Source organism: Mytilus trossulus, chromosome 7 (genome assembly GCF_036588685.1).
Source record: "Mytilus trossulus isolate FHL-02 chromosome 7, PNRI_Mtr1.1.1.hap1, whole genome shotgun sequence".
Lineage (NCBI taxonomy): Eukaryota > Metazoa > Mollusca > Bivalvia > Mytilida > Mytilidae > Mytilus > Mytilus trossulus.
This window is the reverse complement of record NC_086379.1, coordinates 60,397,046-60,412,671: the sequence shown is the minus strand read 5'-3', so window position 1 is coordinate 60,412,671 and position 15,626 is coordinate 60,397,046. Positions and strand designations below refer to the sequence as shown.

The window sequence follows — 15,626 nt, the reverse complement described above, 5'->3', positions numbered from 1 at the left end:
GCCACAATAAAATAAATCATTATAGAGCAATAATTTCTATATGAAAAGTCAAGACTATTTCAGCATTTATATCGATTTATTTTTAGACCGGGAAATAACTGCTGTAAGGATTTTACTGATGAGTTCTGCTTTGGTAGTTTATTTGTAGATCTTTTTTGATGATCATAGTTTCCCTATACTGTGAGTTCATCATTATTCCTTGGATACCAATTTTCATTGGCTTTTGTGGGTACAGGTGAACCACAAATTAAATGTTCAGCGAATAACAATTTTCTATAGACTTGTATACAGACTATGGCAAAACCATGAAGTTAAATGTTCAGCGAATACCAATTTTCTATAGACCTGTATGCAGACTATGCCAAAACCATGTAGTTAAATGTCAATGAACTTGTAAGTTTTCCTCAATCCATCAAAATTGGTATCTACGAAAATAAATGAATCCATAGTAGTATATATAGATTCTGCCAAAAACACAAAACATTGACTGAGACTTCTGTTCAGATTCATCTTATTCAAAGTGAATGCATTTAACGGTGTTCAGACTCGATCAACCCTGTGTTACCTATTTTACAATTCATCTACCTTAACTTTTTACCTTGATTCACCCAATCACCAAGAACAGTTATTATCATAACTTTGAAGAATAAACTGATATTTCAAAACCCACTCAGCTTTTTACGAATGTCCCAATGTTATTATTGCGAAGCCTATCATAGTTTTCTACAGATTCACCTGCAAGTTACCTGTCCATTTAAACTTTTGTAAGTTCTATTGTCCCATCTAACAAATACAACACCTTTTGTTCTCTGTTTAGTTTATACAATGGGACCTTTAAATTTCTTGCAAGAGAAATCTATCACTGACTGATTAATTTACCTGAACAAAAAATTGAACTGTCAATGATGGAAATACATGTACAAATATGTGATTATTAAACTGCATGTGATGTTATATTTATTAAATCATTAACACATTTTCAATTTGTTTGATTTAAACACTGATTTAAAAATTAAAAGTTGATTTCTGATCAAATTTCAACATTTTACCTATTAAAATTTGCTATTTTTTAGTCTGTTCACAAATAAAAACTTATAAATGTATTCTTTATAACTGAAGAACCATGAAAAACATGCAGATTCTTTGAAACATAAATGCATGCAGTACTTTACATAAACTTTATATAATTAAATCAGTGCTTATATTGAACAGATTGAATATATATTATTGATATTGAATAAATACCGTATCACATGCAGTTTATGTGAGTTTATACATGTATTTCAATCAACAAAGAAGATATATTTTTTTGGTCAGGCAAATTAATCAATGAGTGATAGATTTCTCCTAGAAGAAATTTAAATGTCCAAGTGAATAAACTACACAGAGAACCATGGAGAACAATACCTGTTGTATTGATTCAATGGGACAGGTAAACTGGCAAAAGTTTAAATACCTTGGTAAAGAGCAGACGACTCTGTGGAAAACTTTCATTTGATTCGCTATAAGAAGTACTTTAATATTTGCTCATCATAAGCAATTTTCATTGAACAAAGGATGTACAATTCAGGATAATTTTTGTTCCATGAAGGATGTTGAAAAGTGAACTTATATAATCCATTTGGTATCTGGTAGAGAGTTGTCTCATTGGCAGTCATACAGCATTTTTTTATCCACTCTTTTCAAAACTGCAGTTCTAGTGTACTTGTGGCAATCAATAGTATAAACAAAAATCTTTTAATAACAAAGTTTATTTCCACATTTAAAATGTGACAATTTAAGCACCATTTGTTTCGAATTCAAAATAATTGTACAGCTCCCAGAATAAATACGTTCACATGTTACAATTATTATAAAACCATACAAATACATCTAACCATGTTGCAAAATAATCACATTGACTAGATTAAAAATTCGTTATCAGCAAACATCGTACATTTTGCACATGTGAAATATTAATGAAGGCTTGTAAAATAACAAAAATAATTGGTCCTTTTAAAATAAAAAACAACCGGTCACATTTATGAAAACAGTTACCATAACAACTATAGTAAGAAAACAATAAGTGACCATTTTAACTTGAAATTAAATTCACTACTACACAAAATCTGTCATATCATTTTTTTTGCACATCTCAAAAACACCCCATTTGAAAATCTTTTAAACTAAAAAAATCAGAAAGCTTATATATAATAAATAGCCATTGAACAGCTTGTAAAAAATCACTGCAATCATTGATAACAAGAGGTCTGGATCAATATACATTGAAAAGTTAAAAAAAAAATCACTAGAACATCATGAACATGTCCAAATTGAAATTTGAAAAAGGATGTAATGAGCTACATTTGATTATCAAATATGAGGATTTTATCAAAATTCCAAAAGCCAATCTAAATCTTCCGCCAAGGAACAAATATTATAATGAAAAGATTTTCTAACATTGAATGTCATTCCAAAAAAAAAAAAAAAATGAAATTAAATGTATACAAATTGTTTCTCGTTATTGTGTTTTAATGAATTATAATATAAAAAAACATTGTAATCAAAGACTGCTTTTTTAACAGTCTGAAACTTTGAAAGTCATCAGAAACATGCTTAATCTGGTTACTCTTTTAACATGTTTAAAGAATATAAACATGACAAACATTTTTAAAAAAAAAGCATGAGATAGAAAACATAGACATGTTGTATTTTAGATAATTTAATTATCTTAAACCATGTTTATATCCATACTCATGGATTACCTGTACTGTAACCATGGTAACATGGAAGAACTAAATATGAAAACAACAACTTCACAATAACATTCAAACTCAAACATAACACTGCAAACAAAACAATGAAAACAATCCAAAATACACACTTACAAATAAAACAAAATAATAAATAACTTTTAAATAAATTATAAGTCAGACTTGTGCTAGAATATAATTTCAAACATTATTGACGGCAACCAAAATTTTATTATGGTATTTCTTTTTACACATATACAGTTTTGTGTTCCCTGCATAATTTGGTCATAATTTTTCTATCACCACATGCGAACAAATAGGGGGATGAGAATGGTAAAACGTACATTTATATATTGTTACTCAATTCACTGTGTAACAGAAAATGGAATTTGTCATGTACAATGTAGCAAGATGATTTTAACATGTATTATCTAATTGGTACATGTAAATATGTATGTTTATAGAAATTAAAGCTGTAAACCGTTAAAAAAACTAGGTGAAATTTCCATAAAATTTGTAAGTTAAAGTATCAAAACAGTATTTCTACAAACAATGATCACTTTCATGTACATGTGCTCTTCAGATCTTACAAAGTGTGTTCAAACTGTTAACTAAATTATTCTCTCTCATACAAAGATATAAGTTTGACTTATTTTTGCACAAGATAAGATTCTTTTATTCCTACATAAATACATTGCATGTCTATGTCATGTGAATTACTGGAATATAATAATTTAAAATAAATATTTGTATTTCCTTGAAAATCAAATGTTTTCAAATTAAACCATACCATAATAATAAAATAAGTAAAATGCATTCCACAATAAATGGCATCCCCATATATACTCATTTGTGTGTGATCAATTTAACAGTGTTGATCTAACTTGAATATAAAATAAATTGTATACTAATGTATAACAAATTCAGCTGAGTTATCTATCCTACTACATTCTGATGAAATACATAGATGACTACACTCTGAAACATTCATCTGCAAGACAGCAATGCACGTCACACACAAAATACAACATGTAATGCAAAATTCATACTTAGATTTATACATGTTCCATGTAGTCTAGATGATAGATAATAAGTACCATATATGTGTATTTACCTTATACATTGTAAATTACATATGATATGATGTAATTTCACATTTATATATAACCATGAATCAGTTTAACTCATGCTGCAATGCAATAATTTCAGGGAAACTTAAATTTCTATGTTTTTTACCCTTTCACTACCCTACACTGTATAACTCAAATTGTAGGGGAAAAATACCTTTCATTACAATGTAAGCATTTAATTGAATAATCTTTTTCCAAACTTGAAATAGTATGAGTTCAAAGTGACTCTTCTTATTTTTATAATCATTTGTACAAACATGAAATAATGAGAAAAATATATAGAAATTATTATTCTTATTATCTGATTTGTATTCAATATCTTTGGCAACTTTTACACAAGAAAAATGTGTGTGCACTAGTACATGTAGTACTATGCAGTTAAATTCTATCACAGTAAACCTTTAGCATGATAAACAAAATATGTCTTTGATTCTTTGGCACAATACAACCAGAAGGCAATAATTGCACACACAAAATTATTTGAAAATCATAAAGTTTGAAAAATTAATAGGAATTATATTTTCAGGTTTGAAGGTATTTTTATAATAAAAAATTGTTGATAATTCAAGTACATTTGTACACCTTATTGATATCACCAACAAGAATTAGTTCTACTGCAATACATGTACATTGTATATCACATGCAAAAATATGGTATAAAACATGCAATTTTACAGATATTACACATTGTTACAGAGATGATAATAAATATGAAGGTATGATGGTTTTCGAAAAAAATAAGTTAAATTTGATATATTGTTTTTATTAAAAGATTTCCTTTCACGCCTAAAATGAATAACTTCATAAACTTCGCATGAAAAAATCAAATTGATGATAAAGAAAATTTCATATCCATTAATCCATTATCACTTCATGCCTTTAATCAATTTTTGTACAGTTGATAAAAGTTTGTGTGCACAGGTATACAATTGTTTAATGTCCATATTCATGTAGGACTAGTACTATGTTAAACATGTTAAAATAATAAGCAAAAATAAGAAAAAATATTAATTGCTTTATCGTAAAATGACTGCTAAATACATGTACATAACATTTTGTATACATGTTTATGTACAGGAAGCACGCTTCCCCTACATTTGCAGCATGTACAGAATGTTTTATACTCTTACAGTAACAAAGATGTACATCATTTATGTCTACAGGCCTTCTATTCTGGAACATATGTTTTTTATGTATAAATAAATTTTCAACTCTTCAAGCAAGCTCTTTTTGTAAGCCACACTATCATGAGTCATGACTATCACGACTATAAATATGACGATTATAGAAATATTGACTAACTTTAATTTTCAGACTTGTTTATAGGGGATACTGAAAGTTTTACACAAGCCTCTGTACACACAAGATTTCCATTAATATTTGGCCACATAGCGGTGTTAAAGCCCTAACACACACACACACACATGTAAGCATTGAAGTGTATAAATTGTACAAGCTGAGAGAAATAATAAATTAGAACCAAAACCTAATTCAACTATTACATTGCAGTATACTGACCCGACAGTATTGTACATGTAGCTGTTATTTTTTTAAGCATGTGTAATACACAGAAACAATATTTAAATGACTCTTTTCATAATTTCTGACTTGTCGCCAAAAAATAGATTGTACAGAAAAAAATCCATAACCCCCCCGAAAATCAAATGGTTGCTGCCTAAATAATGTTAGAATAAAGTAAGATCTTTCATTTTTCTTTCCATGATTTGTTTACCACAGCATGAAAATCTGAAGACTAAGCTACTTACTGTATGGGGCCATGTCCTGTGACCTTTTAGTATCCATTCAAATATTTGCCTTTTAATAGCATGAATAGTTTTGGTACTTTTAACTATTGTAATATATTGTTATGTAAAGTTTCATTGTTTTATAGAGAATTCAATTTCTGTATTACAAATCATAAGCTCATGTCAATAAAACATTTAAACAATTTTGATTCAACTTTACTTTTAGGAAAAAATTGTAATTACATTTGTATATAGTGCCTGGGCTAGCATTCCACTTGGAACAGTTACAACCAAACATGCCAAATGTACATTTAGTTGATTGATTAAAATGTGTATACAAGGTAAACGGTCATCTAAATATAAATATGACCCCTTGTGGAAGTCTTCAGATAATAAAAGCTGCCACAAACAAATCTAATGAAGCAAAGTGAAACTGTGAAAGATTATTTTTTTATTCAGTTTGAGTTTTTCACAACTAAAACTTACAAATTTTCTTATATATATGTGTACAATGTACATTGTATATATCATGTATAAGATTCACCTAAATAATGTAAATAAAAACAATGTTAAACCTGTTTAAGGGACAAATCTACATGATGTATGAAAATTTCTATTACAACATGTACCACTAATCATTCTAATACTGTACCATTTGCTGTACACGTATGTACAAGTATAACATGTATAACTATAATTTTAATGAATTCAAACTGGATGTTTGTTGTGAAAAAACAAACCATATTGATCATCACAAAAGAAATACATGTAATAGTTTAATACACTTACACTATACAATGTACTTACATTTACTTTAAGTCTTATATACACACCAAATACATGTACACAAAAAAGTCTTTCTAATTTTCTACTTTTAACAATAAATAACATTTCAAAATTTGTGGAAGTGGTAATGTTTCAATGTTTTGTCCAAAATATTTTCCTTTACAACTTTCACTGACTGCTGTTCTCAATATCCTTCGACATATTTGTTTTAGCGATGGTGCATTTCTTGTAAAATCATCCAGATAGCCTATAGCCGCAGCATTTCTTCCTGTGGCATCATGTAATGAATGTTTTACACATCGTATAAGCCACATTGGAACTCCTGCTAAAAGAATCAATCTCATCATCTCAAAGTCTTTATATTTAGAAGCCCAGAATAAAGGACTGTTTTGGTATGAGGACACTACTCTTGGTCCATCTAAATTACTTCCATTTAGCACAAGTGCTTTAGTAATGTGAGATGTCACCTTGTACATCATGGCAGTAATGAGGGGCGTGTAGTTATATCGGTCTGTAATATTTACACTAGCACCATTGACTATTAAATATTCCACAAGATCTGGCATTTGCTGTCTAGCGGCCACCCATAGGGCTGTATGTCCAAAATTATCTTGGGCATCAATATCAGCTCCTGCATTCACCAGGGAAATAACTCCTTCAGTAAAATGCATCCTACATGCTGTAATTAAAGGAGGTTCTCTTCTATTTAATTCATCCTTACTGACGGTGTTTAAACAAGTTTTACCTCTCCTTTCAGAATGTCGCATTAACAAATTAAAGATATCAAAATGTCGCTTATAAAGGGACAGTGACAAAACAGTTGCCCCTTTCACTAGAATGTTGAAATCAGCATCTGGGTGAGACAACAATATATTCCTAACATTTTGTGCATGGCCAGAAATAACTGCCATGTAGAGATCAAAGAAAATATGTGACTGATTATAAAAGTTTATAGCCTGGAATGACCCAGTCACTAAAATACCTTCATTTTTCATGTTATCAGCTGATTTTGGCTGGAATGTACTATAGTCTTCACGAGACACACGTTCAACTCGACTTAACATTGTTGCTGTATTGAGATCTATTGACAATTCTTTTGCACTATTTCATGAACATCAGTTTATAGTTTAAAGTAACTTTTTTACAATTGTGATTACATCAATACACTACGCATGAAGCTTACGTCACTACTGCACTACACTGAAATGTGATCTTCAAGCATAATCCCTACCCGGGTTTCATATTTCAATCAATGTTCTGGGTTCGTGTTTCAATAATCGATAAATTTGGCGAATATGTGATTGTCCGTGCAAACCTTTCCATGAAATCGATGCATATATCAATTTTTTAATAGGATAATTTCATGATTTCATTCAAAAACAGGATATACGTTTTTCCTGTGCGGTTAATCAAACTAAACAAGGTGACCAAACCCACAAATTAGTTGCAGAGTATTTTGATGTTGATTTCCGGTTAAGTGAACAAGTGCTTGTGAAGAACAAACTTTGTGATTGGTCAACTGAGGACGAATGATCCAATCAAAATGTCCAATACAAACTATTCGTACATTCCTTGCCATTTACCAAAACATTGAAAATTTAGTATTTTGATAACAACATTACCATCAAAATACACCATGCCAACTTGTTTAAGAGCAAAATGTATAATCGTTGGTAAGTTGAGAGTCCACCATTTATGCAAAAAAGTATAATTTCAATACAACAATGCCCTTATTTTACTTTTAAAGATAAATGTTCTACATGTTCATTGGGTTTGCCAATTTTGGAATATCGTAGGGATAGGAATGATATGATACAAGTCTACAAAGCGTTTCATGGTATAGATGACATCGACTGGTAAACCTGTTTACTTTAGCAACATCTAATAATACTAGAGGTCATGCTCACTCATTAAAACTGTTTACAGTGTAAGACCACACATAGACTAAATACTTTTTCAAGGAAGCAAGTTAACTCGTACCATGTTAACTCATACCAAAAAAGTTAACTCATACCACTGGGAAGTCGTACCACTGCAATCTCGTACCATCAAAAATATATTAAAAATTACGAATATTTTATGGTATTTTTTTGTAAACTTAAAAAAACTAATGTTGAATTACTTGAATTTTATACTGGATTTTAATAGACAAAAATACGAATGTTTTTCTAAAAGCTTTATTTTTTAAGCTGATCTTTCAAAGTAGGTATAATCCAGAAGAAAGTAAAAACATTGCTTTAACTGTACCTTAAGTTGAATATCTATATCCAAATTAAATTAATTAATGCTGTAATCCATGATCACAAATTAAATGCTATGTTTACAATTGTTGAAAGCCATGTGTTTTTTTGACGGGAAAATTCGGAATCAGGAAACAGTTACATTTCATTGTAACTTGTTATTTCTAAAAAGTAAGAATTTCATTTTGGAAATCATTTTGATTAACTGCTAGGATTTATTCATGGAAAATTAATTTGGAATGATTAAAAATTAAATTCAATAATTCAATGTAACAGCAAAAATGTACATGATGTACAGCAAAGTAAGAGCTACAAATAAGTCAACATGATAAAAGTGGTCAATAGACCACTTTAGAGTTCATCCCTTACTGGAAAAAACTCATCAATTATGCGCGCCTTTGTGACGTCATTTACCAGATAGAGGGTCCCTACACCATGTACACTGTTAACGTTTATCAAGCGTCAAAGTGATCGTCATTGTGTGGAATAAACTAAAAATAATAGGTGTTTTGTAGGTATTTAATCACAATTCTCTAATGAAAACAGTGCTGAATGCCAATTATGAGAATTCAGTTTGCCGCATAATTCATACAATATAGATCTATAGTTTTTCAACCACTCGCTCAACATTGGTATGGAAGTGACAACGCACTTAAATGCAGGAATGATGTTCACTAAAACCAGAGGTTTTTTTTAGACGCAAATGCATTGAACTCAGGTTGTCTATTGACCCCATAAGGAGTTATTGCCCTTTATAGTCAATTTTCATAAATTTGGTAAATTTTTGTAATTTTTTGTTACAAAATATTTTCCACTATCACATTTTGGGCTGATTTCATAATAGATAGAGATAATTGTAAGTAGCAAGATTGTTCAGTTTAGTAAGATCTACAAACACATCACCAACAGCAAATCACAATAGGGCTCTTCACGGTTAGTGTGGCCATATTGGATAGGGGGCAGACTTTCATAATAGAGGTAAAAATGGTGTGAAAAATATGGGAAAACATCATTAAAACAGTGCTGTTGCTTGGAAACACACATAGGATTTCCCATACTTTCATACTATTTCCACCTCCTTCCAAAAAATCTGCCCCCTATTCAATATGGCCAAACTAACCGTGAAGAGCCCTATTTTGTCATGAATCCATCTGTGTCCTTTGTATAAAATGCACAAACCAAGGTGAGTGACACAGGCTCTTTAGAGCCTCTTGTTAAACAAACTCATCCTTTGAATTTGTTTTTTTAGATAGTTAACTTGTAACTGGTATATGAATAGTACATAGATGAAACTGAGCACAAGTTTTAAATATTTATCAATTTGACAAATATCTCTTACACATAATTTTTTTTCAGGTGATTCTTCTGTAGGAAAGAGCTCCATATGCCAAGTTTTTCACAGCGATGGATCACACTTTCCTAAGAATTACACAGTAGTAAGTTTATAATTTGTTAGGCTGGAACTTATCAAGTAAATTCATTTAAAATTTCATGCATTATCTAAAATATAAACACATTAATCAATATAAATTACTTTAGTTGTAGTAAATTAGAAAATCTGCCATTTAGTAGTTATCATGGTTATACCAAAATTTCAAACATTACAGGTTTAAATAATATCTTATATGTACATAGTCATGGAAATAAAATAGAACATTTGCTTGTTCCCTTTGCAAATTTTCACTGCTGAATAGAAGTTGAGGTGACCAAATTTCTATACTTATCCTTTGTACACTACAGTTATGACAGTATACATACATTTATAAGGATAATTTAAAATGAAATATAATTTATCTGGTTTAAGGCAGAAAAAATCACCAAATTATCAATAAGCATAAATTCACAAATGTGGTATGAAAAGTAATACATAAATCTATGACATCATATCATGAATGAATATAATTTTAATATAAACGTATATAAATGATACTAAATAACTTTTGAAGTTTAAAATGTCCAAAATATACAAATACAATTAGTTAATTATTTGATGATTCTTTCCAATTAATAATTGTCAAACATCCATATCACAGAGAGACAAAAGAAGGGGGAGTACAACATTAAGTTGGACATAAAAAAGGACGAGAATCTAAGGTCAGCCTTGCTTAATGGTGGATAATTTGACATTTTCAATGAGTATGTAAGTTCAATTTGAAATCTTTTATTTTCAGACAACTGGTGTAGAACTAATGGTGAAACATGTCAATATACCAGATACCAAAGATACAGTTGTAAGTTATATTCTTATCTTATTATTAACAAAATAATAAATTTTACATGTATTGTTATCTATTTAGAACTTCATGTGTAATCCTACACACTTAAACAACTGTGAAAATTTTTTTATATAATAACAAATAAGTTTATGCATCCTTTAAATCAAACAACAGCATATTCAGCGCATGCCTTGAACAATCATTGTGTAAAAGTTTCATGAGAAGTATATATATTTATTTTAAAGCATATTTAATTTATCAAGAGAATTGATTTCGCCTCTCTCGCCATGCTTACTCAAAACTCTGAAACTTTTTTTTTTAAATTCAAAAATTTGGGGATGCTTTCATCATGTTTTTTAGATACATGCAAAGAATTCATAAGGATATGTTTTAGCAAAATTTAAAAAATCACATCTTACATTTTTGTAGCATTATTTAAGTATGCAGCATTTTCTGAAATTCCATTAATAGTGTTCATTATTCAACAACCACAATGATAAACTAAACACACACAAAATAAAACTCAATTTACACAAAACAAGAGCTAGTTTTCATGGACCCAACATGTCACATGTGTAAAATTGGTGAGGATTTTTAGGCAAGCATGATTAAGTAAAACAAAACATGCATTTATGAACATAAACTATTGACCATGTTATTTTAGAATGGTACTACAATGTATAACCACCTTTGTCCATCTATTTTTATAATGGAACAAACTAGTATCGAGTGTAATAATAGCTACTTCTATTAAGATACTTGGCGACCAAACACAATCAGACATTATTATTTCAGACCTTGTTTTGTGGATTGTGTATGTTTTATATAATATATGTATTTATATGTTCATTTTTGTGCAGGAACTCTTTATGAATGATTCAGCTGGAAAAGAAATATTTTCCGATTTAGTACAGAAATTTGTAAGTACATATGTATATATAAAATAAAATTATATATATGTTATGAGTGAGAAAAATTCCTTACCATAATTGTAATTTTACAGAAGTTAATTTTTATAGTGGGAGTCAAGTGAATGAAAGACGATAAAAGGTAATAATCATTGAGACGTCAATCCAACAACACAATCAATAAGTATGGAATCTAAAGGTGGACACATGGCCTTTTATAAAATATATTGTTTGCAAAAACCAGGAGTTCTGAATAAACAACCTCAGTTACTTAAATGTGTATTTGTGAAACAAACAAAGAGAAAAACATTGCAGAATTCAGATTTTGCTAAGTTACTGAAACCTGTATGTCAGTTATGCTTTTACCATCATAACCATTCTATAAACCAGTAAGTCAGCACATTTCTAGCTCATGGGAATGTCTCTCACATGCATATGATGCTAGACTTACTGGTTAAATTGTGCATTTACATGTATGGTAAGGGTTAGCGCTATAGAACCAGGTTTAATCCACCATTTTTTACATTTGAAAATGCCTGTACCAAGTCAGGAATATGACAGTTCTTGTTTATTCGTTTTTGATGCGTTTTGTTATTTAATTTTGCCATGTGATTATGGACTTTCCGTATTGATTTTCCTCTGAGTTCAGTATTTTTGTGATTTTACTTTTTTCTCAAAATACTGTGAATTTTCATAATATTGTAACTTTATAGGTCTTAGATTTAGTACAGTTTAGTTCAGAAATGTTTTGAATATATCATAAATAACATTTACACACATATTAGCTAGTTATGCAGAAACAAGTATTTACTTTAGTGTGGGATATCCATTGGATTAGACAATGGAATAACACAACAAACAGTGCAGTTAAAGATTAATCTTGATTCAGAGGTTTAAATGAATAAACAAATTTAAGATACAAAATCAGATCATTTGTGGGTCTTTTACTTTAAATATTTTGTGTTTGTCTGATTGAAGTTTGACAAATCATATTTTTCTTATTCAATAAAATAATTTATCATGGGAGATAACTCAGATGATTTAATGGTAAACTATTATCTTTTTTGGTTTAAAGAAAATGTAAATGATTGTTTAATAGAGCTTTATTCTTGATATTTTTCAGTGGGATCACCCTAATGTTATCATGGTTGTATATGATGTCACTAGTGAAACTTCATTTTCTAGTTGTGCAAAATGGTTAGAAAGAGTGCGGTCACAAAAACCAGATGTACATCTACCAGGTATATGATACGATAAGAGTGCATTTGTAGAAGCCAAGCATGACTAGATTTGATTCGCTCTCCTTAAAAATTTCAAGTATAAGCATAGTAAAATTATAACTAATTTATTTAAAACAGCATCATTTTGTACCTACAATCAGTGATTTAACAGTAAAATGGTGTCATGAAATACTCTTTTACAGGCTCTGTTTTGAGACAATATTTAAACTTACAAATCTTTTTGGAATTTTTTGGTTTTTGTTTGAAAGTTAGATTTGCAGCTTTAAAATTAGACTTGTTGGACTGAACATTTGTTCATAAATAACTGATAAATAGAATTCGAATGGAAATAAAATGAATATTATAAAACATTTTGTTTATTATTTTTTTACAGGTGTTTTAGTAGCAAACAAAATAGATTTAGATCAGAGAAGATTAATAAGTCCTAAAGCTGGTCAGGAATTTGCAAACTCAAATGGTCTCAAATATTTTGAATGCTCAGCAGTAAGTATTAGAGACTTTTAGATGTAAAATTTAACAAGGGGTTATAACAAAAATATCTACTTTCTCAGTTTAAAAAGCAAGCTGTTTTGATTTCTACTTTTTTAGTCCTGAACCCTCCCCTAACCTAGGACTGAGGTGTGACAGCACAGCATAAGAACAAACTATAAAAATAAGTTGGAATTGGCTTAACTCAAAAGTTCTTATGCACAAAAACAACTACCATAAAAACAATGAATAAGAAAAACGAAAATAAGATAACTCACAGCTGCTGCATTGTACTGATAGTTAGATCAAAGCCAACTGTACCTAATAACTGAATCATGTTTCCCAAACTAAAGTATCAATCAATGCACAACCAAAGGGTTTCATATAAAGATGTTTTGTATGTGTGATGCCAAAATATACGTTAACAGTATCCACAAGATGCAGGATCATGAGTTCACATACTGTACTTATTTGGCAATATATATTTAGTTATTTTTTTATTTTCACACATGACACTGTATTGATCTTGATGAAAATGGAATCTCTTCATTTCATGGTTGAACCTTCCTGTGTCTATTTGGTCAAAGAACAACAACATGTAAATGCTGTTTTTACATATTTTCATTTTTGATTTCTAGTTTTTCATAAAATTGTTGTTATTTATGTATACACCTTATGCTTTTTACAGTTAATGATCTATTATTCTTATTGTTGGGAAAAGCTTCCAATAATCTATTTCTAAGTCAAAAAAAAAGTGCATGTGAATATGTAGATAATTATGCTGTGTTTTTTTTGTTATTGTAGAAAGAAATGCAGAATGTGGATGGTTCATTTTACTACCTGGCTAATGAATTCTACAAACTATATCAGGAAAAGATAGAAACATTTAAAACACTTACATGATCATCAGAAACATTCCAATTAATTTATTACATTCCGTCCAACTTCTGTTATTATGTAGTAAAATACATTCACTACAGTTTATAGTTTTCATTACTATGGCCTCATTGACCAGTGAGTGTGTGTCTTGTTCGGTTGCACTTATATGTTGTATGATATATCAAGATTGCATCAACTGCTTTACAAATTTTGATGTACTGGCAAAGGCTGCTCTGGCCCCCAAAAAGTTGGAGCTAGAAAAATCGTTTAGTATGCATTAAATTCCCTAAGAAAACAAAGGTCTCTCATCTTTTGTGAAATGGATAAATATTGCTGTAAAATTAAAATTTGATAGTGTTTGTTCAAAATTCTAGAACTGTGAAAAACATCTGCTTGTGCTAGAATTTCCACAATCCTTGACATTTAAATTATTATATGCTATTCAAATAGATTCTCCTTGACAAAAATTGATTTTTTAATAATTTGTGGGTAATATATACCATAAATTTTTATGCCTCAGCTGTAGAGTAGTGGGTACTAAGATTTTTCACTTGTTTGCCTCAACCAAATGTTATGAAACTTATACTAAATGTTACTACAACTAAACACTGATCCAGTTCGAATTTTGAAGGTGTCACTGTTGTAGAGTTATACCTCTTTACAAATGAAAAATGGCTGCATTTTTAGTTTCTGTTCTTTAACTTAAGTTTGCCCCAACCAAATGTTATGAAACTTATACTGAATGCTTACTACAACAAAACATATGAGTTCAATGAAAATTGAAATATATATCTATAGATGAAAAAGGCTTTTCCCAATTACTTCTTGATATCAATTAAAGGGTAAAGTTTAGTTTTTGTGAGGAAATAAACATAAATTTTGAGAAACATCTTTTTTTATGTGTGAGGATTTCAATAAAAAATGATATAACAGCACAACATGCATTCCAATTTTATCCTTGATGTCAAAATTGTTGTAAAAACTTGAAATGTTGATAAAAAATGATAATCTATTAAAAAGAAAAAAAAAACATTTTCAAGGATTTCAATAAGAATCGATCCGTAAGTAGTATTTGTGAAGCCAACATGAATCCCTATTTTAAAAAATATTGGTGCTGGGAAAAATTAACATTCAATGAACATGAATTGCTTTGAATGCTTGATGAATCACACAAATTTTTTTTTCAAGTGGGGCCATTGTTGACATATTAGTTTTCTTTTTACCAATCCAAATGAAGTAATATTGGTTTATGAAGTGTCTTATAATATTAAAGATAATAGT

At 29.5% G+C, this 15,626-nt stretch overlaps 2 protein-coding genes across 2 annotated transcripts; one reads left to right on the top strand and one right to left on the bottom strand.

Annotated features, from left to right (window-relative positions):
- Positions 1 to 1,732: 1,732 nt before the first annotated feature.
- On the bottom strand, positions 1,733 to 7,901 carry LOC134725451 (histone-lysine N-methyltransferase EHMT1-like). The gene has a single exon (XM_063589273.1). It carries the CDS (start codon positions 7,455 to 7,457, stop codon positions 6,468 to 6,470), a length of 990 nt encoding a protein of 329 aa, XP_063445343.1. The 5' UTR covers positions 7,458 to 7,901; the 3' UTR covers positions 1,733 to 6,467.
- Positions 7,902 to 7,927: 26 nt separating this feature from the next.
- Positions 7,928 to 14,445, top strand: LOC134725452 (intraflagellar transport protein 27 homolog). Its single transcript, XM_063589274.1, has 7 exons — positions 7,928 to 8,066; positions 9,990 to 10,069; positions 10,805 to 10,864; positions 11,710 to 11,769; positions 12,881 to 12,998; positions 13,372 to 13,481; positions 14,271 to 14,445. Exons 1-7 carry the CDS (start codon positions 8,030 to 8,032, stop codon positions 14,367 to 14,369), a joined length of 564 nt encoding a protein of 187 aa, XP_063445344.1. The 5' UTR covers positions 7,928 to 8,029; the 3' UTR covers positions 14,370 to 14,445.
- The last annotated feature ends 1,181 nt before the right edge of the window (positions 14,446 to 15,626 follow it).